Raw genomic sequence first — 18,740 nt, forward strand, 5'->3', positions numbered from 1 at the left:
GACCCAGCCTCAGTGGGAAGCCTGCTTTTCCCTCTCCTCCCTGCTCCTGCTTTCTCACTATCTCTGTCGCTATCTCTGTCTCTCTCAAATAAATAAATAAAATCTTAAAAAAAAAATTACACTGAGAAGCCATAGAAAGATCAAAGAGTGGTGGAAATATAAATTATTAAACTGTACATTCCAAAGAAAGGGGTTGTAAAGACGGGCAGTCTAGCAAAGATCACCACCCCTGACATGGGTACATGGGTCAAGAGCTTTTTTATTCATCCAGCAAATGTTTTTCAAATGCTTTTTGTTAAGGCCTGAAGTGTGCCCCCTGAAACTCATATGTTGAAGCTCTAACCCGCAGCACCTCATAATATGACTGGAGTTGGAGATAGGCCCCTTAAAGAGGTAATTAAGGTTAAATGAAGTCATATGGGTGTGCTCTAATCCAGGATGACTGATGTCCTTATAGAGACATTAAAGCACAGACATGTGCATGTAGGAGAAAGACCACGTGAGGGCATAGTGAGAAAGTGGCATCCGCAAACCAGAGAAGCCTCAGAATAAACCAAATTTTCAAACACTGTGATTTTGGACTTCTAGCCTCCAGCACTGTGAGAAAATAAACTTGTTGTTTAAACCATCCAGTCTGTGGTATTTTGTCATGATAGTGCCGAGAGTATATAGGTTGGTAAGAATCTCTATCTTGGGCAGCCCCGGTGGCCCAGCAGTTTAGCGCCGCCTTCAGCCCGGGGTGTGATCCTGAAGAGTTGGGATCAAGTCCTACGTTGGGCTCCCTGCATGGAGCCTGCTTTTCTCTCTCTCTCTCTCTGTCGTGAATAAATAAATAAAATCTTAAAAAAAAAAAAAAAAGAATCTGTCTCAAATTTACACTCTGCTGAGGTTGGACAGGGAAACAATTTTAAAACGGTAGGGGTAAACAAATAGTGAATGCCTAGTGGATGGACACCAAACCCCAGTTTGCGGAGGACAGCAGGGTGTTGGGAGAGTAGCCTGGAGGCAATAGGATGTGTAGGAGTTAGCCAAAATAAGAGACTTTTAGGGGGAAAGATAGCGTTAACAAAGGCAAAGCGTTGGAGAGAGGTTAATGTTCAAGGGAAGTGGACAGCTTGTAGTTTTGCTGGAGTGAAGTGCATCAAGGGCGAGGCAGGAGGCTGGTAGGACAGGGTTTTGCATGCTGTTGTGCTAAGGGACTTGAATATAATTGTGGAGGGAGAGGGAAGGATTGGAAGACTTTTCAAAGCAGTGACTCAGATTTGCATTTAAAATAATCTGTTAAAAGATTAGTTTACACCTAAGCCAAGAATAGTTACAGCAAACAGAGCAAGAATGAGACAGCACCAATGGAATGGTCAGAGTTCACTGAATACGAACTTGCCTCTGTGCTGGCCTTGTTAGTAGCTCACACCAGCTCCTTTGCTAAGCAACACAAAACTCAAGCTCTGACACCTCAAGGAAGCCTTCCCTGACCAGTCTTGAAGTGACTTCTCATTCCCTCTAGAGCACCGTCTACTTATACTTGCACCTACATCATTCCTGGTACCTTTGTCTTAAAAATACTTCCTCTCTTATTTCATGGGCAGAGATTTGCATTACACTCTTCTCCCTGGTGACCAGTAGCATTAAATGATAGAGGGCCACCCAGGTGGCTCAGCGGTTTAGCGCTGCCTTTAGCCCAGGGCCTGATCTTGGAGACCTGGTATGGAGTCCCACGTCGGGCTCCCTCCATGGAGCCTGCTTCTCCCTCTGCCTGTGTCTCTGCCTTTCTCTCTGTGTATGATGAATAAATAAAATCTTAAAAAAAAATGATAGAATTTAGATTGTTTTGAGCCTCTTCCAGGGGCACCTGGGTGGCTTAGTGCCTGAGTGTCTGCCTTTGGTTTGGGTCATGACCCCAACGTCCTGGGATCGAGTCCATATCAGGCTCCCTGTGGAGAGCCTGCCTCTCCCTCTGCCCCTTGCCTTTCTCGTGCATAAGTAAAATCTTAAAAAAAAAAAAAAAAAGATGGAAATTCAAAATACTTTATGGCAGTTATACTGAGATATTAATTTCATATTAACCCAGTTTTTCTAAATTCAGCCACACTCCTTGAGATCCCAATGAAGGACCTCCTTAACCATATACACCTATTGGGTAGGGATTCCTTCCATTTTGCTTCCCTCTTCCCAAGAAATTTCTCCTGCTTTGTTTCAAGTCTTCTTGATCTAGCCAATTCCCTATTTCACTTATTTATTAAACAAGCAAGAGGGTATTTGAACATTTTTCCTTCTTTTTTCAGAATCTGACTGGCTCCGCTTACCCTTATTCTTAACTCTACAGGTTGTTGTCTTACTCCTGAGGACAAACCAGTCACGGAGTCAAAGACTAAAAAACTCAGGGACAGGCAATACTAAATTTTAATCCACCGCTTCTTGCTCATAACCATAAACTCAGACTCTGTAACACTTGAGCAGTTAAATACAACTAAAACCTAAGCACTTTCTTCTTAGGCCCTCAAGAAATCTTGTGACTCTTAATTTTTGCTGATTCTTTGCTCATTTTATTGTACAATGTTAAGAAAATGGTCAAGTATTTTCTTTATGCTGATGCCCTTAACATCATTTTGCAAATTCAATTAAGTTGAAGCACAGTTTGGAAAATAAGTTATTAATGCAGGCAGATGTGTGGGTTATGGGAACTTTCAGAGATTTATCAAGCAACTTCCTAAAATCAGATTTAAGAAATCAAGAGCTGGGATCCCTGGGTGGCGCAGCGGTTTGGCGCCTGCCTTTGGCCCAGGGCGCGATCCTGGAGACCCGGGATCGAATCCCACATCGGGCTCCCAGTGCATGGAGCCTGCTTCTCCCTCTGCCTGTGTCTCTGCCTCTCTCTCTCTCTCACTGTGTGCCTATCATAAATAAATGAATAAATAAATAAAAAAAAAAAAAGAAAAAGAAATCAAGAGCTCTTGAAAGTCGATGAATCAAACACAATTGCATGTAGAAATATATTTTCTTATAAACCTGACCCGATTTTGACACTATAGTTGGGAATATGAAGCAGTGACTTTCCAGTGCAGCATAGCATGTTGTATCAAAATGGGTATGTGAATTAAGAGGTAGGTACATAATACTTAGTAAATGTTAAGCAGCATAGAACCCATTTCCTGTTGTTAAACTGACAAAAAGCAATCCATTTTAAAGAATTGCAGAATATTCTGGCAAAATGAGGCCACAATTATATTAAAAGATTTTATTTTGAGAGATAATGTGCATGTGCGCACAGCAGAGGGGAGAAGCAGGCTCCCTGCTTAGCAGGAACGTGAGCCATCCAGGCACCCCGTCAGGGCCACAATTTTAGAAAAGTAACATTGTACTTTGGTCAACATAGATCAAGCTTTATTATTATTTTTTAAGATTTTATTTATTTATCCATGAGAGACACAGAGAGATGCAAAGACACAAGCAGAGGGAGAAGCAGGCTCCATGCTGGGACCCTGACCTGGGACTCGATCCTGGGTCTCAAGGATCATGCCCTGGGCTTAAGGCGGCGCTAAACCGCTGAGTCACCCGGGCTGCCCTTATTTCTTAAACGGTATTAAATATCAATCTTAGCTCTGTGGTGGTTTCACAGATTGGCTAGGTAAAAATAAACTGTTTTGGCCATCTGAGAGGACCTACTTGAAGTTAAGGTCAGAACGTTAGGGATCATTTACCTTGAAATAAGTACATGAGTCACAGATTATCTTAAATCTTCAGGCTGTAGCCAAACTGCAACATTTGGGCCCTCTTCTGTTAAAATCGAAAACCATCATCACTTAAAACCCAATACACAATGTTTTTTATAAGGTTAGAGTGTGCATGTGCGCACAGAGGGTTAGGGGCAGAGGAAGAGAATCTCAAGCAGACTCCCTTCTGATGGGGAGCCAACTACTCAGGAGCCCCTGATCTGTTTTGTGCAAAGTTGATTGAACTTGCTGCAACTACTTTTAGACTATTAGGGGGGCACCTGGGTGGCTCAGTTGGTTGAGCATCTGCCTTCAGCTCATGATCTCAGGGTGCTGGGATTGAGCCCCACATGGGGCTCCTCTGCTCAGTGGGGAGCCTGCTTCTCCCTCTCTCTGCTGCTGCCCCTGCTTATGCTCTCTTTTGCTCACTCTCTCTCAAATAAAATCTTAAAAAACCAAAAAAACGTAGCCTATTAGGAAAAACCTGTGTTCTTTGGTAGCTAACAAATTTATTCATTCCCTTAAAAATTAGCATACTACTTAAAACACTTCTCTGAATTTCATGACTTCATGCTTGAAAATTCTTAATTGAATCTACCTAAGATCACTTTTAAATCCTCTCTCCTGCAAAAAAATGGCATTGGGGTACCAGGGTGGCTTAGTCAGTTAAATGTCCGCCTCTTGATTTTGGCTCAGGTTGTGATCTCAGGGTGGGGAGACCGAACTCTGCATCTGGCTCTGTGTTCAAAACAGAGTCTGCTTGGGATTCTCTATCCTCCTCTGCCCCATCTCCCCACGGGTGTGTGCATGACGACCTCCCTCTCTCTAAAATAAATAAATCTCTAAAAAAAAATTAATGGCATTACCAGAGTTACGAATAATGATTCAATATTAATGTTGGGGGAAAAGTCCTCCCATTTAATACTATTCCTTCTTACCTAAACTATATGCAGCTGTAACAGCATACTTGTGGGTAAGTTTGGCAATATGCCCTTGTGAGAAGTTTCTAAAGCCACACAGTATCTGTGAAATTGGAGCATTTACACAAGAAGCTAACAACATTCTGAATGGAACCCCATCAAGGCAGATTCTAGGCTGAAGTGATGTATGACCACTTAACTCACAATGTCCAGACTTTCCTACACCAGTTTTATTTAAAACACAAATAAGTATTTTTCTTTCTTGTAATGGCAAATGGTTCAAATAATGCTGAACATGAATCAATGACTAATACAAGGACTTTAAATATGAAACAAAATTATTTTTAAAAAAGCAAAATAAAGGTTATATACAAAAGGGACCTGGAATCTTTAAGCTGATTCCAAAAATGAAAGGAGTAGAAAATCTGTGGTGAAACCAGAACATTCCACCCCTGCTTTGGAGAAGGGCTATTATACAACATTCAGTCAGCTGAAGATGGATTGGTAGAGAGGTGTCTATACATAAATTTCAAGTCATTTTTGCTTGTGCAGAATCATCCAGATCTTCCCAAGACTGAATGGGCAGTCCTGTGGCTTTCTTCCTTTACCATATTCCCAACAAGGCTACATGAAGTTCAACTCTTGATGAGCCGCTTACAACAGCAGTTCCTTAGGAGCCAACATGACAGGTGGGTCAGATTTCCCTATGAGAAACAAAACTGGCCACCTACAGCAAAATATCAAAATGGACAAGTCCTTCTTTCCTCTTCTTCTGATTACGTACAGTAGGTCTCCTTTCAAGACTCTTATCCCCATCATACTTGTTCCTTCACAAGTCTGAACCTTGAGGTGATATGAAGGAGACGGACATCAAGAAAAGAAAATTCAATTCAGAAATGAAGAAAATTGGAAGGTATACAATACACCCCCAGAGCATCTCAATAATCCCACTACAGTACAATTCAGTGTACCGCTAGAGTCCAGAGATAAATATTGGCAGCTTGGAGGAGTTCATTTCCCCCCCCTCTGGTGGTTAAAGGGCACCAAATAAATACTGGGCAAGAGGAGTTTGCTGTGAGAGAAATAAAAAATTAACCAATTTTTATCCCTGTGATAATTCAATGCCAGCAGGAGGCAAGTACTGAAGAAGAGAAGGGACAACTTTCATGCTAAAAAAAGAATTCTTCTAATCATTATGTCACCATCTCTTATGAAGAATCCCAGGGAATCCCAGAAATAGAAAATTAGTTTCAGAGGACCCCGGAGGCACTTTAAAGCCTTAAAAAATTACAGTAATAATAAATTAGCTATTGCTCTTCAGAGGCTTACAGAGCAGCAGAAGCATGGAAATCAGGTTGAAAAAGTTATGTCCAGATTACAAGCTTCCAGAGCTGCTCAGCCTTCTCTAAAGCTTAGTTGAATCTCCAAATACCTTTAAAAAGACATACAATTTAACACAGACAGAGTGGGTCTTTTGTTTAGTGGTAGTGTGAAATTTGGTCCTTACTGGCAGCAGCTGGTCTTCTTCCTTTTCAAACTCAGGTCACATTAATAAGTACATTAAGACAATACATAAAAGAAATACTACAGCAAAGGGGAAAACAGCCCAAACTGACAAACACCTCAAGGAGTCACTAAGTTCTTTTGCACTCTTTGACTTGGCTCTCCCTCTCAGTTTTTTTGTGAAGAGGTGTAAGACAGAACATTTTTCTCACAGATGTTAACCCATGGCATCGAATGGACAAAATGGTTATCAAGGGACTTTAAAAATCTGACCCCAAGGAATCCAGGACACATACAGGTAATTCAGAGGTATACTTCTGATTTGGGGCAAATTCTAGACTAAAGAAACGATCATCTTGGGTAAATGTTATAATAGATGAAATTAAGTCCAGTTTTGTGTGTGTGTGTTTTTTTTTAAATGTTCCACCACCTTCAGCTATCAATCATCTCTGATAGCTCAAGCAGAAGGTCATCTTCATCTTTCCCAGGATCCAAGTCGATCTCAGCTTCTAATTTGCCTCCTGAAATCTCCCATATTAGTTTCTCAAAATCATCCTCAACAGAGAGTGGGGGCTTTCCTGTTGAGGTAGAGCTGAGTCGGCGAGTTTTTGTGGCTATTTGGGATGAAGAAGGGCCAGAGACTTCCTGTGGAGAGGAGTCTGAAGAAGACTGGGCTGGAGGCAGCACATGACTACAAAGGAAAAAACCCAAAAGATTAGAAAACTGTGCTTTGTTAATAGTTGGCTAAACGGTCCCACCTGGTCTCAGAAACACGAGAGTATTAGCAAAGAGTTATTTTTGATATCAGCATAACAGAATTGTTTTACTGATTTGGGACAAGGCGTTTTCAGTTCTCATCCTTCTAAAAGCAGGATTCACACCGATGTTTAAAGCATTTTAAAAATGAGTCAGTACATACACAATGGCACCAAAGGAGAACAGCAACCCTGCATGCATATCATGTTTTCTTACAATTAATAGGAAGTTTAGCAGATTTATTTATGTTGGCTATCAAGCTGGTCTAAGTGGCTAATAAACGTATTTGAAGGTTTATCTAGCAGTGTGATTCTCTAGAGAGCATAAATAATAATGGTGGCCTAAAGTTTGGTCAAGAAGAATTACAAGGTATTACCTGTCTCTAGGTTTTTCCATCTCAGGCACAGTGACTGACTTGTCCTCAGAAAGGAGTGGAACAACTGCCTATAAAAGTAAAAGGAAGGGAACTCATTTGGAGTCAGGCCTTTTTTATTTCAGCTTATTCATTTACTTTTGCCACTTTCGTTTTTATCACTCTTTAAGCCTGGAAATTGAAGAATAAATAATCCAAAGATTGAGTTTACAAATAAGCAAAATATCCTGCTGCCCAAGAATTAGCGTTTTTTAAAAAAAGAAATTCCATCCTACCACTCCACAAATGTCTAGCGGTGAACGTGGAATACAGTAACAACCTAAACAACTAAAATGCTTAGGAAATGGCATAAGTACTTGCACACAGAGAGCGAGCAGAGTCACTCTTCCCTGCTTTCCTAGCACACTGACCAAAGCACCATCTAGTTGGATCTACTTCTTACCACAGCTGTTTTTTTGGTGGGGCTTTCCTGTAGCATGCTGCTGGAGCTGAGTGGCTTCACAGCTGCGATGACAGCAGGGTGGACCTCCACTGCCTTGCGTTTGGGGGCCAATTTGGGGGACGAGACAACTTTAACCACAGATGGCTTCACATTGACTTTGGGTTTAGCTATTAGGGACAGAAAATATCTGATTAATAGCTAGAATTCCTCTTTTACATGGAGAGTAACTTAGAATATCAAAATTCCTTCTCAACACTGTAAATAGGATATCCCAAAACTGAAAATAATCCATAAACAATGTGTACTACAATGTGGTCATAATGTAGAGATGTATACTCAAATAATTCCTTTTAGTGGCTCTTGAATTTGAATGGTTTTTCCACTCCCTGGTGTTTTTCTTCTTCAAAACCAGAGAAAAAAATGCATCACAGAGAGCTCTGATTCCCCCTCTAAGGTTTAACTGACATCTAACATTATATTAGTTTCAGGTATACCACATACTGATTTAATATTTGTACATAACGTGACTGTAAGTCTAGTTAATCCATTACTCTACAGTTAACAATTTCTTTAAGATCCACTCTCCTAGCAACTTTCAGCAATACAGTATTGTTATCTGTAGTCACCATGCTGTATGTTACAGTCCCATGACTTAAAAATATGGAATCCGGGGATCCCTGGGTGGCTCAGAGGTTTACACCTTCCTTCGGCTCAGGGCGTGATCCTGGACTCCTGGGATTGAGTCCCACGTCGAGCTCCCTACATGGAGACTGCTTCTCCCTTTGCCTATGTCTCTGCTCTCTCTCTCTCTCTGTGTCTCTCGTGAATAAATAAATAAAATAAAATCTTAAAAATTTTACTGTATGTGCTGCTAAAGTGAGCTTTAGAGAAAGCTTATTTTTTTATTTTTAAAAAGATTTATTTATTTATTTATTCATGACAGACACACAGAGAGAGGGAGGCAGAAACACAGGCAGAGGGAGAAGCAGGCTCCATGCAGGGAGTCCGACGTGGGACTCGATCCTGGGTCTCCAGGATCAGGCCCTGGGCTGAAGGCGGTGCTAAACCGCTGAGCCACCTGGGCTGCCCCTAGAGAAAGCTTTTTATTTATTTTTTTTTTTATTTTTTTTTATTTATTTATTTTTTTATTTATTTATGATAGTCACAGAGAGAAAGAGAGGCAAAGACATAGGCAGAGGGAGAAGCAGGCTCCATGCACCGGGAGCCTGATGTGGGATTCGATCCTGGGTCTCCAGGATCGCGCCCTGGGCCAAAGGCAGGCGCCAAACCCGCTGCGCCACCCAGGGATCCTAGAGAAAGCTTTTTAAACAGCAATTTTAAATTCTGAGAAATGAACTCATCTAACTTTGCCTTTTTATTAAGATTTTATGTATTTATTCATGAGAGACACAGAGAGAGGGGCAGAGACATAGGCAGAGGGAGAAGCAGGCTCCCCATAGGGAGTCCAATGCGGAACTCGATCCCAGGACTCTGGGGTCATGCCCTGAACCAAAGGCAGATGCTTAACCACTGAGCCAAGCCACCCAGGTGCCCCAGCTTTGTCTTTTTAAATAGAATTATCAGAAATGCTATTCTCCACCTGTGTGACAAGTATAGCACACAAATGGAATTTAACTCAATTGCTGCTAGAGAGTTATTGGAAACTCGCTAATTTTCAAATCCTAATATGCAAGACACTAGAAAAATCACTCACCTTTACCCCTTTTTTCCAAGGTCTGTGCTGCACATTTCACATTCAATATTGAGTCCCCAATCCCTGAGGTTTCTACCTCTGCTTTTTGGGACGACTTTGTGGGAGGCCGCTTTGTCAGGTGCCGTGTGATGCCTGGCATAGTAGTGAGCACTGGCTTCTCTGCTATCTGAGTGTTGCAAGAGTCTACGTCTCCTCGAAGAGGTGTCAAAACTGATTTTTCCTTCTGTGAGGCTCCCCTCTCCAGCTGCTTCTGTATATGCTTCTCTCTCATGGTCTCACATCTCTTGACTTGAATTTTAGTGATGCCAACTCCTGTGGTCTCTTCTGAAGTCTGCGGATAAGTTTTAAAGCACAAGATTTAAAATTTTGTACCTCTAACAATCTGTATGATAACTATTTTAAGTTACCAGGCTTTACTTAGACCTCAATTAAAACAACAACAAAAAATGAAAAAAACCTTGGGGTGCCTGGCTGGCTCAGCTGGTAGGGCATGAGACTCTTGATCTTAAGGTTGAGAGCTTAAGTCCCATAATGGGTGTAAAGGTTACTTAAATACAAAATCTTAAAAAAAAAAAAAAAAACAAAAAAAAACTTGTTTAAAAGAAAATAAAAAACTAATATGTCAATTTTACTTCAATTTAGAAAATCTTGTTTATAAGTTACTGGGCTGACATCTATATCAAGCAGAATTTGACATGATCCAGAACATAAGAGCTTTTGCTCTTTGATATTAAATACAAAGTACCAAGCTGAAGATGAAAGTTAAAGATGTATGGAACAACAAAAACCCCGATTTTATAGGCTTAGACAATCATGACCCCTAAGTCAAATACAAATGCCTCATAAATAATCAGACACTTGCACAAGATTTGTGTACGATGATGTTCATTCATTACCTTAACTATGTAAAACAAAATTGAAATGTTAAGATTATATTCATATAATAGAACATTATGTGGCCAGTAAAACTAATGTCCCAAAGAATTATGAATATAGTAAAATTAAAGCAGGCTGCAAAATGATAATAGAGTTCTCAATTACTTTCTAAACCTGAGTTAAACAATGAACAAGTTCACATACATGTATACATAAATAAAAGGCTTGAGAAAAACCCATGAAAAAAAGCTAATGGTTGTTATATACCTGGCTTGCAGAATTACAGGGTTTTTTATTCTTAAAAAAAAAAAAAAAAAAAAAAAAGTCCCCAAGTTTTGTACACTGAGTGCCATGCCTGGTTTAAAAAACATTGCGTGGCCAATTAAAAACAACTTTTAAGGGAGCAGAGAACAGGGGCACCTAGGTGGCTCAGTGGTTGAGCATCTGCCTTTGGCTCAGGTCCTGGGATTGAGTTTCACATCGGGCTCCCTGAGAGAAGCCTGCTTCTCTATGATTCTGCTTCTCTCTGTCTCTTATGAATAAATAAATAAAATTTAAAAAAAAGGGGAGGGGGAGAAGATTGCTATACACAGAAGTACAGAAAACTCTCCTAGAAAAGTTTAAGTATAGTGAAAGATTGCTTACCTAATTTATCAGTGAACTGTTAAACAGAAATTTATTATGCTAAAACTAAATGGCATATTTAATCATTCATCTGGACTTTGGCTTGCCATGAACTATGAAATGGTCTTAAATAAACTCACCTCTTTAGCTTCCGTTCTAGCAACACTGCTCTGAGAAGCAACTTCACTGACTTCTTGAAGTTTCTTCTCTTCTTTTATACCTATATTCACACAATAAACACACCATTAACTATTTCATTTAAGCTGCAACTTTAGGAATAGATTAAAGCAAAACTCTTCTTTTTTTTTTTTTTTAAAGCAAATCTCTTGGGCAGCCTGGGTGGCTCAGCGGTTTGGCGCTTGCCTTTGGCCCAGGGTGTAATCCTGGAAACCCAGGATCAAGTCCCACACTGGGCTCCCTGCGTGGAGCCTGCTTCTCCCTCTGCCTGTGACTGTGCCTCTCTCTCTCTCTGTGTGTCTCTCTCATGAATAAATAAAGAAAATCTTTAAAAAAAAATAAAGCAAAACTCTTAATGAAAATAAAGGTAAGACAAATAAAATTATAGATGAAGTCCATTCATCCTCATAAAGTTTCAAAATGCACATTACAATATCAAAGGTCTATACAGCACTCCTGTAAAGAAACAACGTAGCTTCATTTGATCCAGGGGTTTTCAAAGTTATTGGACTAAAGTGCTCACAAATATGTCGGACTAAAGAACTACAAATATCCTGTGGAACACTGTCCTTTGGAATACGATTTGGGGAAATGGTACTATAGACTTAACTGTGGTGTTACCTTTTTTTTTTTTTTTTTAAGATTTTATTTATTTATTCATGATAGACATAGGGGGAGAAAGAGGCAGAGACACAGGCAGAGGGAGAAGCAGGCTCCATGCAGGGAGCCTGATGTGGGACTTGATCCCGGGACTCCAGGATCACGCCCTGGGCCAAAGGCAGGCGCTAAAACCACGCAGGGATCCCGTTACCTGTTTTTTTTGTGATTCGGAGAAGCCTCCTTGGCCCTGGGATGGCCTCAGGCTGAGGCTGGGAGCTGGTGCTGCTCTCAGTGCCCTGCTGTCCCCGCAGTGCTTTCTCCTGCTTAATTTCCTCCAGTGTCTTGATGTGCACGTCCTGCATAGACTTTGTTCTACCTGTGGGCTCCTCTGATTGTCCTTTGCTGGTAGCTATAGGTGGCAAAACCACTGTTTTTTTAATGTCACTATCGGTCTTTAGCTTGATGCAAGTTACATCCTTTTTGCTTTTTTGTCTCTCTGCTTCCTGCTGCCGATGTTTCTTTTCAGCCAGGACCTCAGAGAAGGTTTTGATTCGGATAGTGGAGGGGCTTCTTGTTCCTAAGGTAGAATCATCAACTTTTGAAGGTCCTTCTGTCTTGAGTTTAGGCTGCAATTCTCCACGTTTCTGACTAGCTTTTTCAAGAAGAATTTCTTCCAATGTCTTCACATGGATCTCACCAACTTTAGTGACTCTCTCTGTTTTTTGGGGGGAAAAAGAAGTCACTGTATTTGGAGTTCACATCTTAACAACTGTTCACAACTTAACAACTATTCCTGGATCAGGGCAGAGTCCTGAGTGGTATCATGTAGGCCAGTAATTAAAATGAACAAAGTATATTAGTTTCAATTTCAATTCTGAAATACTTGCACGTTTCAGGTAATGGCCCTCAAGGAAGACTCTTAAGTGGCAAAAATTACTAACTTGTTGGAGTTCTCTCCAGAAATATGATGATAATAACTTAGTAGGTTTAAAAAAAAAAAAAAAAAAGCTCTAGGCCAAATGGGGCTTGAACTCATGACCCTGAGATCAAGAGCTGCACTGCATGCCCTACCTACTAGCCAGTTAGGCACCCCAATAATAATAACTTTGATCAAAAAAGTATATTACTATATAAGGGCATACAGCAAGAACCCCAACCTTTGTCCAGGAATTGGTTAAGGGAAGTTTTTCAGAAGAAGTAATATTTCAGTGACATTTGAAGGATGAATAGTAGGTAAAGCAGGTAACAAGACAAAGAAAATGGGAAAGGCCCAGAGATTGGCATGCCACTGAAGAGCTATTTTTAACAATACACTAGTCATTCTACATCTGTTTTTTTTAAAAAAGATTTATTTATTTATGTCATGAGAGACAGGCAGAGATAGAGGCAGAGGGAGAAGCAGGCTCCAGGCAGGGAGCCCGATGCAGGACTTGATCCTATGAGACCATAGGATCACAATCTGAGCCCAAGGCCGATGCTCAACCGCGGAGCCACCCAGGTATCCCTCTACATTTGTTTATTTTATTTTAATTTTTTAAGATTTTATTTGTTTATTCATGAAAGACACACACACAGAGAAAGAGACAGAGACAGAGGCAGAGACACAGGCAGAGAAGGGAAGCAGGATCCATGCAGGTAGCTTGATATGGGACTCGATCCTGGGTCTTGAGGATCAAGCCCTGGGCTGAAGGCAGTGCTAAACTGCTGAGCCACCTGGGCTGTCCTCTACGTTTGTTTATTTTTTATTTTATTTTATTTTTTTTAAATTTTTATTTATTTATGATAGTCACAGAGAGAGAGAGAGAGAGAGGCAGAGATACAGGCAGAGGGAGAAGCAGGCTCCATGCACCAGGAGCCCGACGTGGGATTCGATCCCGGGTCTCCAGGATCGCGCCCTGGGCCAAAGGCAGGCGCCAAACCGCTGCGCCACCCAGGGTTCCCTCTACGTTTGTTTAAAGAGCAAATTTCACACTTTACAAATAGGCTCATCATTATTGACAGGCTAAAAAAAAATAATGAAGTAATGTGGGAAAAAACGAGAAGAATATGGAAACTGTACATACATATTTGATGACAGTTTTTTTTTTTTTTAATTTATTTAGAGAGAGAGGGATGGAGCATGAGTGGTGGGAAAGGGCAGAAGGAGGAGTAGCAGACTCCCCGCTGACCTGCTGAGCAGGGAGCCTGACCTGTGGCTGGATCCCAGGACCCTGGGATCATGACCTGAGCCGAAGGCAGATGCTTAACAGACTGATCCACCCAGGTGCCCATGAATGACAGCCTTTAATGAAAGATCCAAAACATAAAATATCTTTTAACCGTAAACACACATCATGTTCGTTTTCACCTTCTTACCTTTTGAACATTCTGTTCCTTCTTACACAGAATTTGTCCTACTAGTCTCATTCTCTTGCTGCCTAATTGTAATTGAATTTGGTTTTAGAACCTGACATCCTCCAGTCCACTGCTTCCACAGTACTGCAACTGCCTGCATTTCCGGCCATACTTGGTACTTCATGAAAACAGACTAAACTTAATTATCTGAAATATTTTAGTATAGTACCTATACATGGGAAGTACTCAAACAGATATTGAATTACTTCCTTAGGGCTTTTTAAATAATTCTTCCATTGGATGGACTGATCTCAAAATTACTACCTTCAAGGAAGTGTGTAAATGGTGACATGAAAACCTTGTTCCCCACTCCACAAAAATTTATCAAAATAAAGACATTAAAAATAGAATAAATCCACAACAGCAGTGGAAAACAAGGCTGCCACTAGCAAAGCATAAATCTTGAGGGACTTCTGAGATAAGACAGCAGCTATCTGAATTTACAGAAAAATAGAAAAAGAACAAATGAAACTGTAGGAAGTGAGATCTATTCCTCCCAGGGGTGCCAAAGAAAACTGCCAAACTAGTAGGAAAAGCAACAATGGGTAGAAGTGTGAGGATGACCTATAGAGCAGTTGGACCAGCCATGACCTTCTTCGGGAACTGCTCTCTGAAGAGAGGAGAAATCTGCTGGGGAGGGGAGTAAGTTAGGAGGTTGGGGCCGGAGGGAGAAGATGAGCAAATTCCAAGCAGGAAAAGAACAGGGGAGAAGAGGAAAAGGGAAAGCCTAGGAAGGAAAAAAACTTTCTTATTGTGGCAATGGTATGGACCCCCAGCCTTCTAGCCTGCAACCCAAACAAGCTGCCTTTTATTTAGTACGCCCTCCCCACTCAGGCAGCCCTCACTTGTGTCTCCCAATCAGGAGAGGACCATTTGGGAACAAGACCTTTAGAACCACCACAGGAAACCCAAGTGCTAAGAAAAAGCAGTAACATTTAAAGTGAATTTAAATAAAAAAATGTAAATTAAAAAAATTAAAGGAAGAGTGATGTATAGAGAGGAGCTGCATGGATGGAGTATAGGTTTATTATACTATTCTTTAAACTGTATAGTACTTAGATCTTACAATTTAAAAGATTTGAAAAGGGATCCTTGGGTGGCGCAGCGGTTTGGCGCCTGCCTTTGGCCCAGGGTGCGATCCTGGAGACCCGGGATCAAATCCCATGTCAGGCTCCCGGTGCATGGAGCCTGCTTCTCCCTCTGCCTGTGTCTCTGCCTCTCTCTCTCTCTCTGTGACTATCATAAATAAAATAAAAAAAAAATAAATAAAAAAATAAAAGATTTGAAAATTAGTACAGTAGAGTACAGAACACAGAGAAGAAAATTATTGTTTATTTTTTACAGTGTTTTTCCCAGGCATATACTTTTTTATCTTTACACAACTGGAATCATCTCATACATATGGATATTATTCCTGAGAGTAAGTTTCTGTAGTAAGAAAATAAACTTCATCATCTTCACAAAATTAAGATTCCTATTCTATTTTTTAAAAATTCTTATTCTAAATCCAAAGGTCGAAAGTAGTAGGTGTTCTTTGTAACCTTTCTTCACTCAATACAATATGAGAAGTTTTCCACATGACTGTTCAAAATATGACTTATGACAATAATTATTTTTGTATATACAAACTGCAAGTGAATTTCTTTTTGTTGGATATTTGTATAGTTTCTGGTTGCTTACTACTAAGACTATGGTGAACTGATAATTTTGCTATCTTTTAAGAAGAGAATTCATACCAGTGAGTCATCAATTACTTTTAAAAAATAAAATAAAATACCCCCAAAACACAAACTCTAAGTAAGCAAGCTCACAATAAGTAAATAAATGAGTGAAAAAGTAAAGATTGTTATGGCAAGGAAAAATAGAAGAAGCTGGCCGAAGGGTTTTACCTACCTGCTGCCTCCTCACTGTTTGGACCAGCTGACATGCCTAATCGCTCCTTCAGAGACTTAGAAACATGAACTGTAAAAAAAAATATATACTTTAAAAACCAAATTAGGGATCCCTGGGTGGCGCAGCGGTTTGGCGCCTGCCTTTGGCCCAGGGCGCTATCCTGGAGACCTGGGATCGAGTCCCACATCGGGCTCCCGGTGCATGGAGCCCGCTTCTCCCTCTGCCTGTGTCTCTGCCTCTCTCTTTCTCTCTCTCTGTGACTATCATAAATAAATAAGTTGAAAAAAAAATTAAAAATATTAAAAAAAAAAATAATAAAAATAAAAAAAAATAAAAACCAAATTAAACAAGAGACTTTTTTTTCTTCAAAGTTCACATATTAAGGGGTGCCTGGGGGGTTCAGTCGGTTAAGCATCTGCCTCCAGCTCAGGTCATGCAACCAGGATCCTGGGATTGAGCCCTACATCAAGCTCCTTGCTCAGTGGGGAGCCTGCTTCTCCCTCTCCCTCTGTCCCTCCTCTCTGCTCGTGGATGTGCTCCTTCCCACTTGCTCACTCTCTCTCAAATAAATAAATAAATGCAGGTATCTCAAATAAAGGCAGGTTTAGTGCCTGCCTTCAGCCCAGGGTGTGGTCCTGGAGACCCGGGATGAGTCCCACATCAGGCTCCCTGCATGGCGCCTGCTTCTCTCTCTGTCTCTTCCTCTCCCTCTCTCTCTCTTTCATGAATAAAGTCTTAAAAATAAATATAAAAAAAATCTGCTGTGAAAATAATAATTTAAAAAATACATAAAAATCTTAAAAAAAAAAAAGCAAAGTTCACAAAATTAGGTTTATGTCATCTAATGCAAATACTTTAGATGCTTAACATTGTTCTTTCCCACAGAACATCTTCGATGAGAATCATGGATTACCTAGAGCACTTTGGAAGGCTTAAAAAATAATCTTTTCTTAGATCTGAAAAGCAAAAACTATTGAACTCAGGGAAATAATTGTTAGTGTAAAACTTCTATAATCTCACTGGAATCAAAACACCTGGGTGGCTCAGTGGTTGGGCACCTGCCTTTGGCCCAGGGAGACCCGGGATCGAGGTCTGCGTTGGACTCCCTGCATGGAGCCTGCTACTCTCTCTGCCTATGTCTCTGCTTCTCTCTGTGTCTCTCATGAATAAATAAAGTCTTAAATGTTAATTTTTAAAAAATATTTGATTTATTTATTCACGATAGACAGAGGCAGAGACACAGGCAGAGGGAGAAGCAGGCTCCATGCAGGGAGCCCGACATGGGACTCGATCCCGGGTCTCCAGGATCAGGCCCTGGACTGAAGGCAGCGCTAAACCACTGAGCCACCTGGGCTGCCCTGTTAATGTTTTAATGTTAAAAATAAAATGTGTTTTATGAAAAATTTTAATGTAAAATTCTTACAATTTTAATGAAAAATTTAATATCAATAGGCAAGGCAAAAATCTTTTTTTGGCAAAAAATTTTAATATAAATTTTTCTGAAATTTTTAAATATGATCAACAGGCAAAGAAAAAAAGGTTATGACTGCAAAGAAAGATTAACTTGTGTGCTCTGAGAATGCAAGAAAGATCCTAAACAAAAACATCTACTCATCACAGCCTTGTGGGCTAGAGGAAAAGTGGAAGTTAGTTTTTCATCTTCAAGAAGAGTTAAAATTACACACAATAAAAAGAAAAAAGTCCCACCCATTCATTTAGTAATTAACACCTGTGTTTTCACTGCCAAGTCATAAAAGGAAAAAAATTCAACCTTGACTTCTTTCTATAAATAGAGCTTCAGCTACATAATCATTCTAACTCCCAATATCTCTCAATTTATTCCACATCTCTCATACCAATTTTTAGAACACTAACTAGGCCACTAACTTCTCTCATCTACATTACTTCAAAAGGCTGGTAACTCATATCCTGGACAGCACCCTTGTCCCCTTCTAATCCATCTCCATATTTTAGGCAGGGAGATGGCTCTATTTAGAAAAAAATTTTTTAAAGCTTTTATTTATTTACATGAAAGAATGAGTGATAGAAAGAGAGTGAGAACTTGAAGCAGACTCTGCACTGAGCACAGAGTGTGACACAGGGCTCAATCCCACAACCATGAGATCATGCCTGAGCTGAAACCAAGAGGATGATGGTTCTAAGATGCAAATCTGAGCTTTTGATCCTTGTTAATAACCATCCCATGGTTTGCTACTAAACCCAAACTCTCTTCCATGGCTTAAAAGGCTCTGCATGATCTATTTCCTTCCTCCTCTCCAGTCAACATGCTCTTTACCCCCAATTCTGTTTGTTTCAACCATAATCAATCCCTTGAATATATCCTGTTTTCTTAGCTCTGTGCCCTTGCAAAGATTATTCTCTCTGCCTCGGCATAGCCTCTGGTCCTTCAACTTCACCTGCCTAATTCCTAACTCATGTTTTAGGTCTAGGCTTCAACATAATTTCCCCCGGGGAACCTTTCCCTGACAGATGGTAAAAGAGGTGCCCTTCTTGTGTGCTCCCATATCACCGTGTACTTTTCCTGTCACAGCTTTTAGTATATGTGCTGCCGAAGTGAGCACACTGTCACAGATTTTACCACAAATATATAAGTATTCCTATCTGCCATTATACTATAAAAGCTCCTGAGGACTGTGATGTATTTATTTTATGCAGCCGTGTCTACCTAGAATCTAGCAGAGTAAATATTCAAATGTTTGTTGAATAATACAGACATGAGACAATCTAATTTACC

The 18,740-nt window shown here is 40.3% G+C and overlaps 1 protein-coding gene across 27 annotated transcripts in view; it reads right to left on the reverse strand.

The window, feature by feature from the left end:
* Positions 1 to 4,841: 4,841 nt before the first annotated feature.
* The window catches only part of ZC3H11A (zinc finger CCCH-type containing 11A), a 46,370-nt gene continuing 32,471 nt past the window's right edge, over positions 4,842 to 18,740 (reverse strand). For 26 of the 27 annotated variants that reach the window (XM_041773683.1, XM_041773682.1, XM_041773690.1 and 23 more), the window contains 7 exons: positions 15,986 to 16,054; positions 11,910 to 12,413; positions 11,062 to 11,141; positions 9,422 to 9,752; positions 7,708 to 7,874; positions 7,269 to 7,336; positions 4,842 to 6,827 (listed from right to left, as the gene is read on the reverse strand). In XM_041773683.1, the coding sequence (XP_041629617.1) occupies positions 6,569 to 6,827; positions 7,269 to 7,336; positions 7,708 to 7,874; positions 9,422 to 9,752; positions 11,062 to 11,141; positions 11,910 to 12,413; positions 15,986 to 16,054 (1,478 nt within the window). In that variant the 3' untranslated portion in view covers positions 4,842 to 6,568. The remainder of the gene's footprint in view (positions 6,828 to 7,268; positions 7,337 to 7,707; positions 7,875 to 9,421; positions 9,753 to 11,061; positions 11,142 to 11,909; positions 12,414 to 15,985; positions 16,055 to 18,740) is intronic. The other variant, XM_041773696.1, reaches the window with a different exon arrangement.

The sequence above is a fragment of the Vulpes lagopus genome, chromosome 11 (assembly GCF_018345385.1).
Source record: "Vulpes lagopus strain Blue_001 chromosome 11, ASM1834538v1, whole genome shotgun sequence".
Classification (NCBI taxonomy): Eukaryota; Metazoa; Chordata; class Mammalia; order Carnivora; family Canidae; genus Vulpes; species Vulpes lagopus.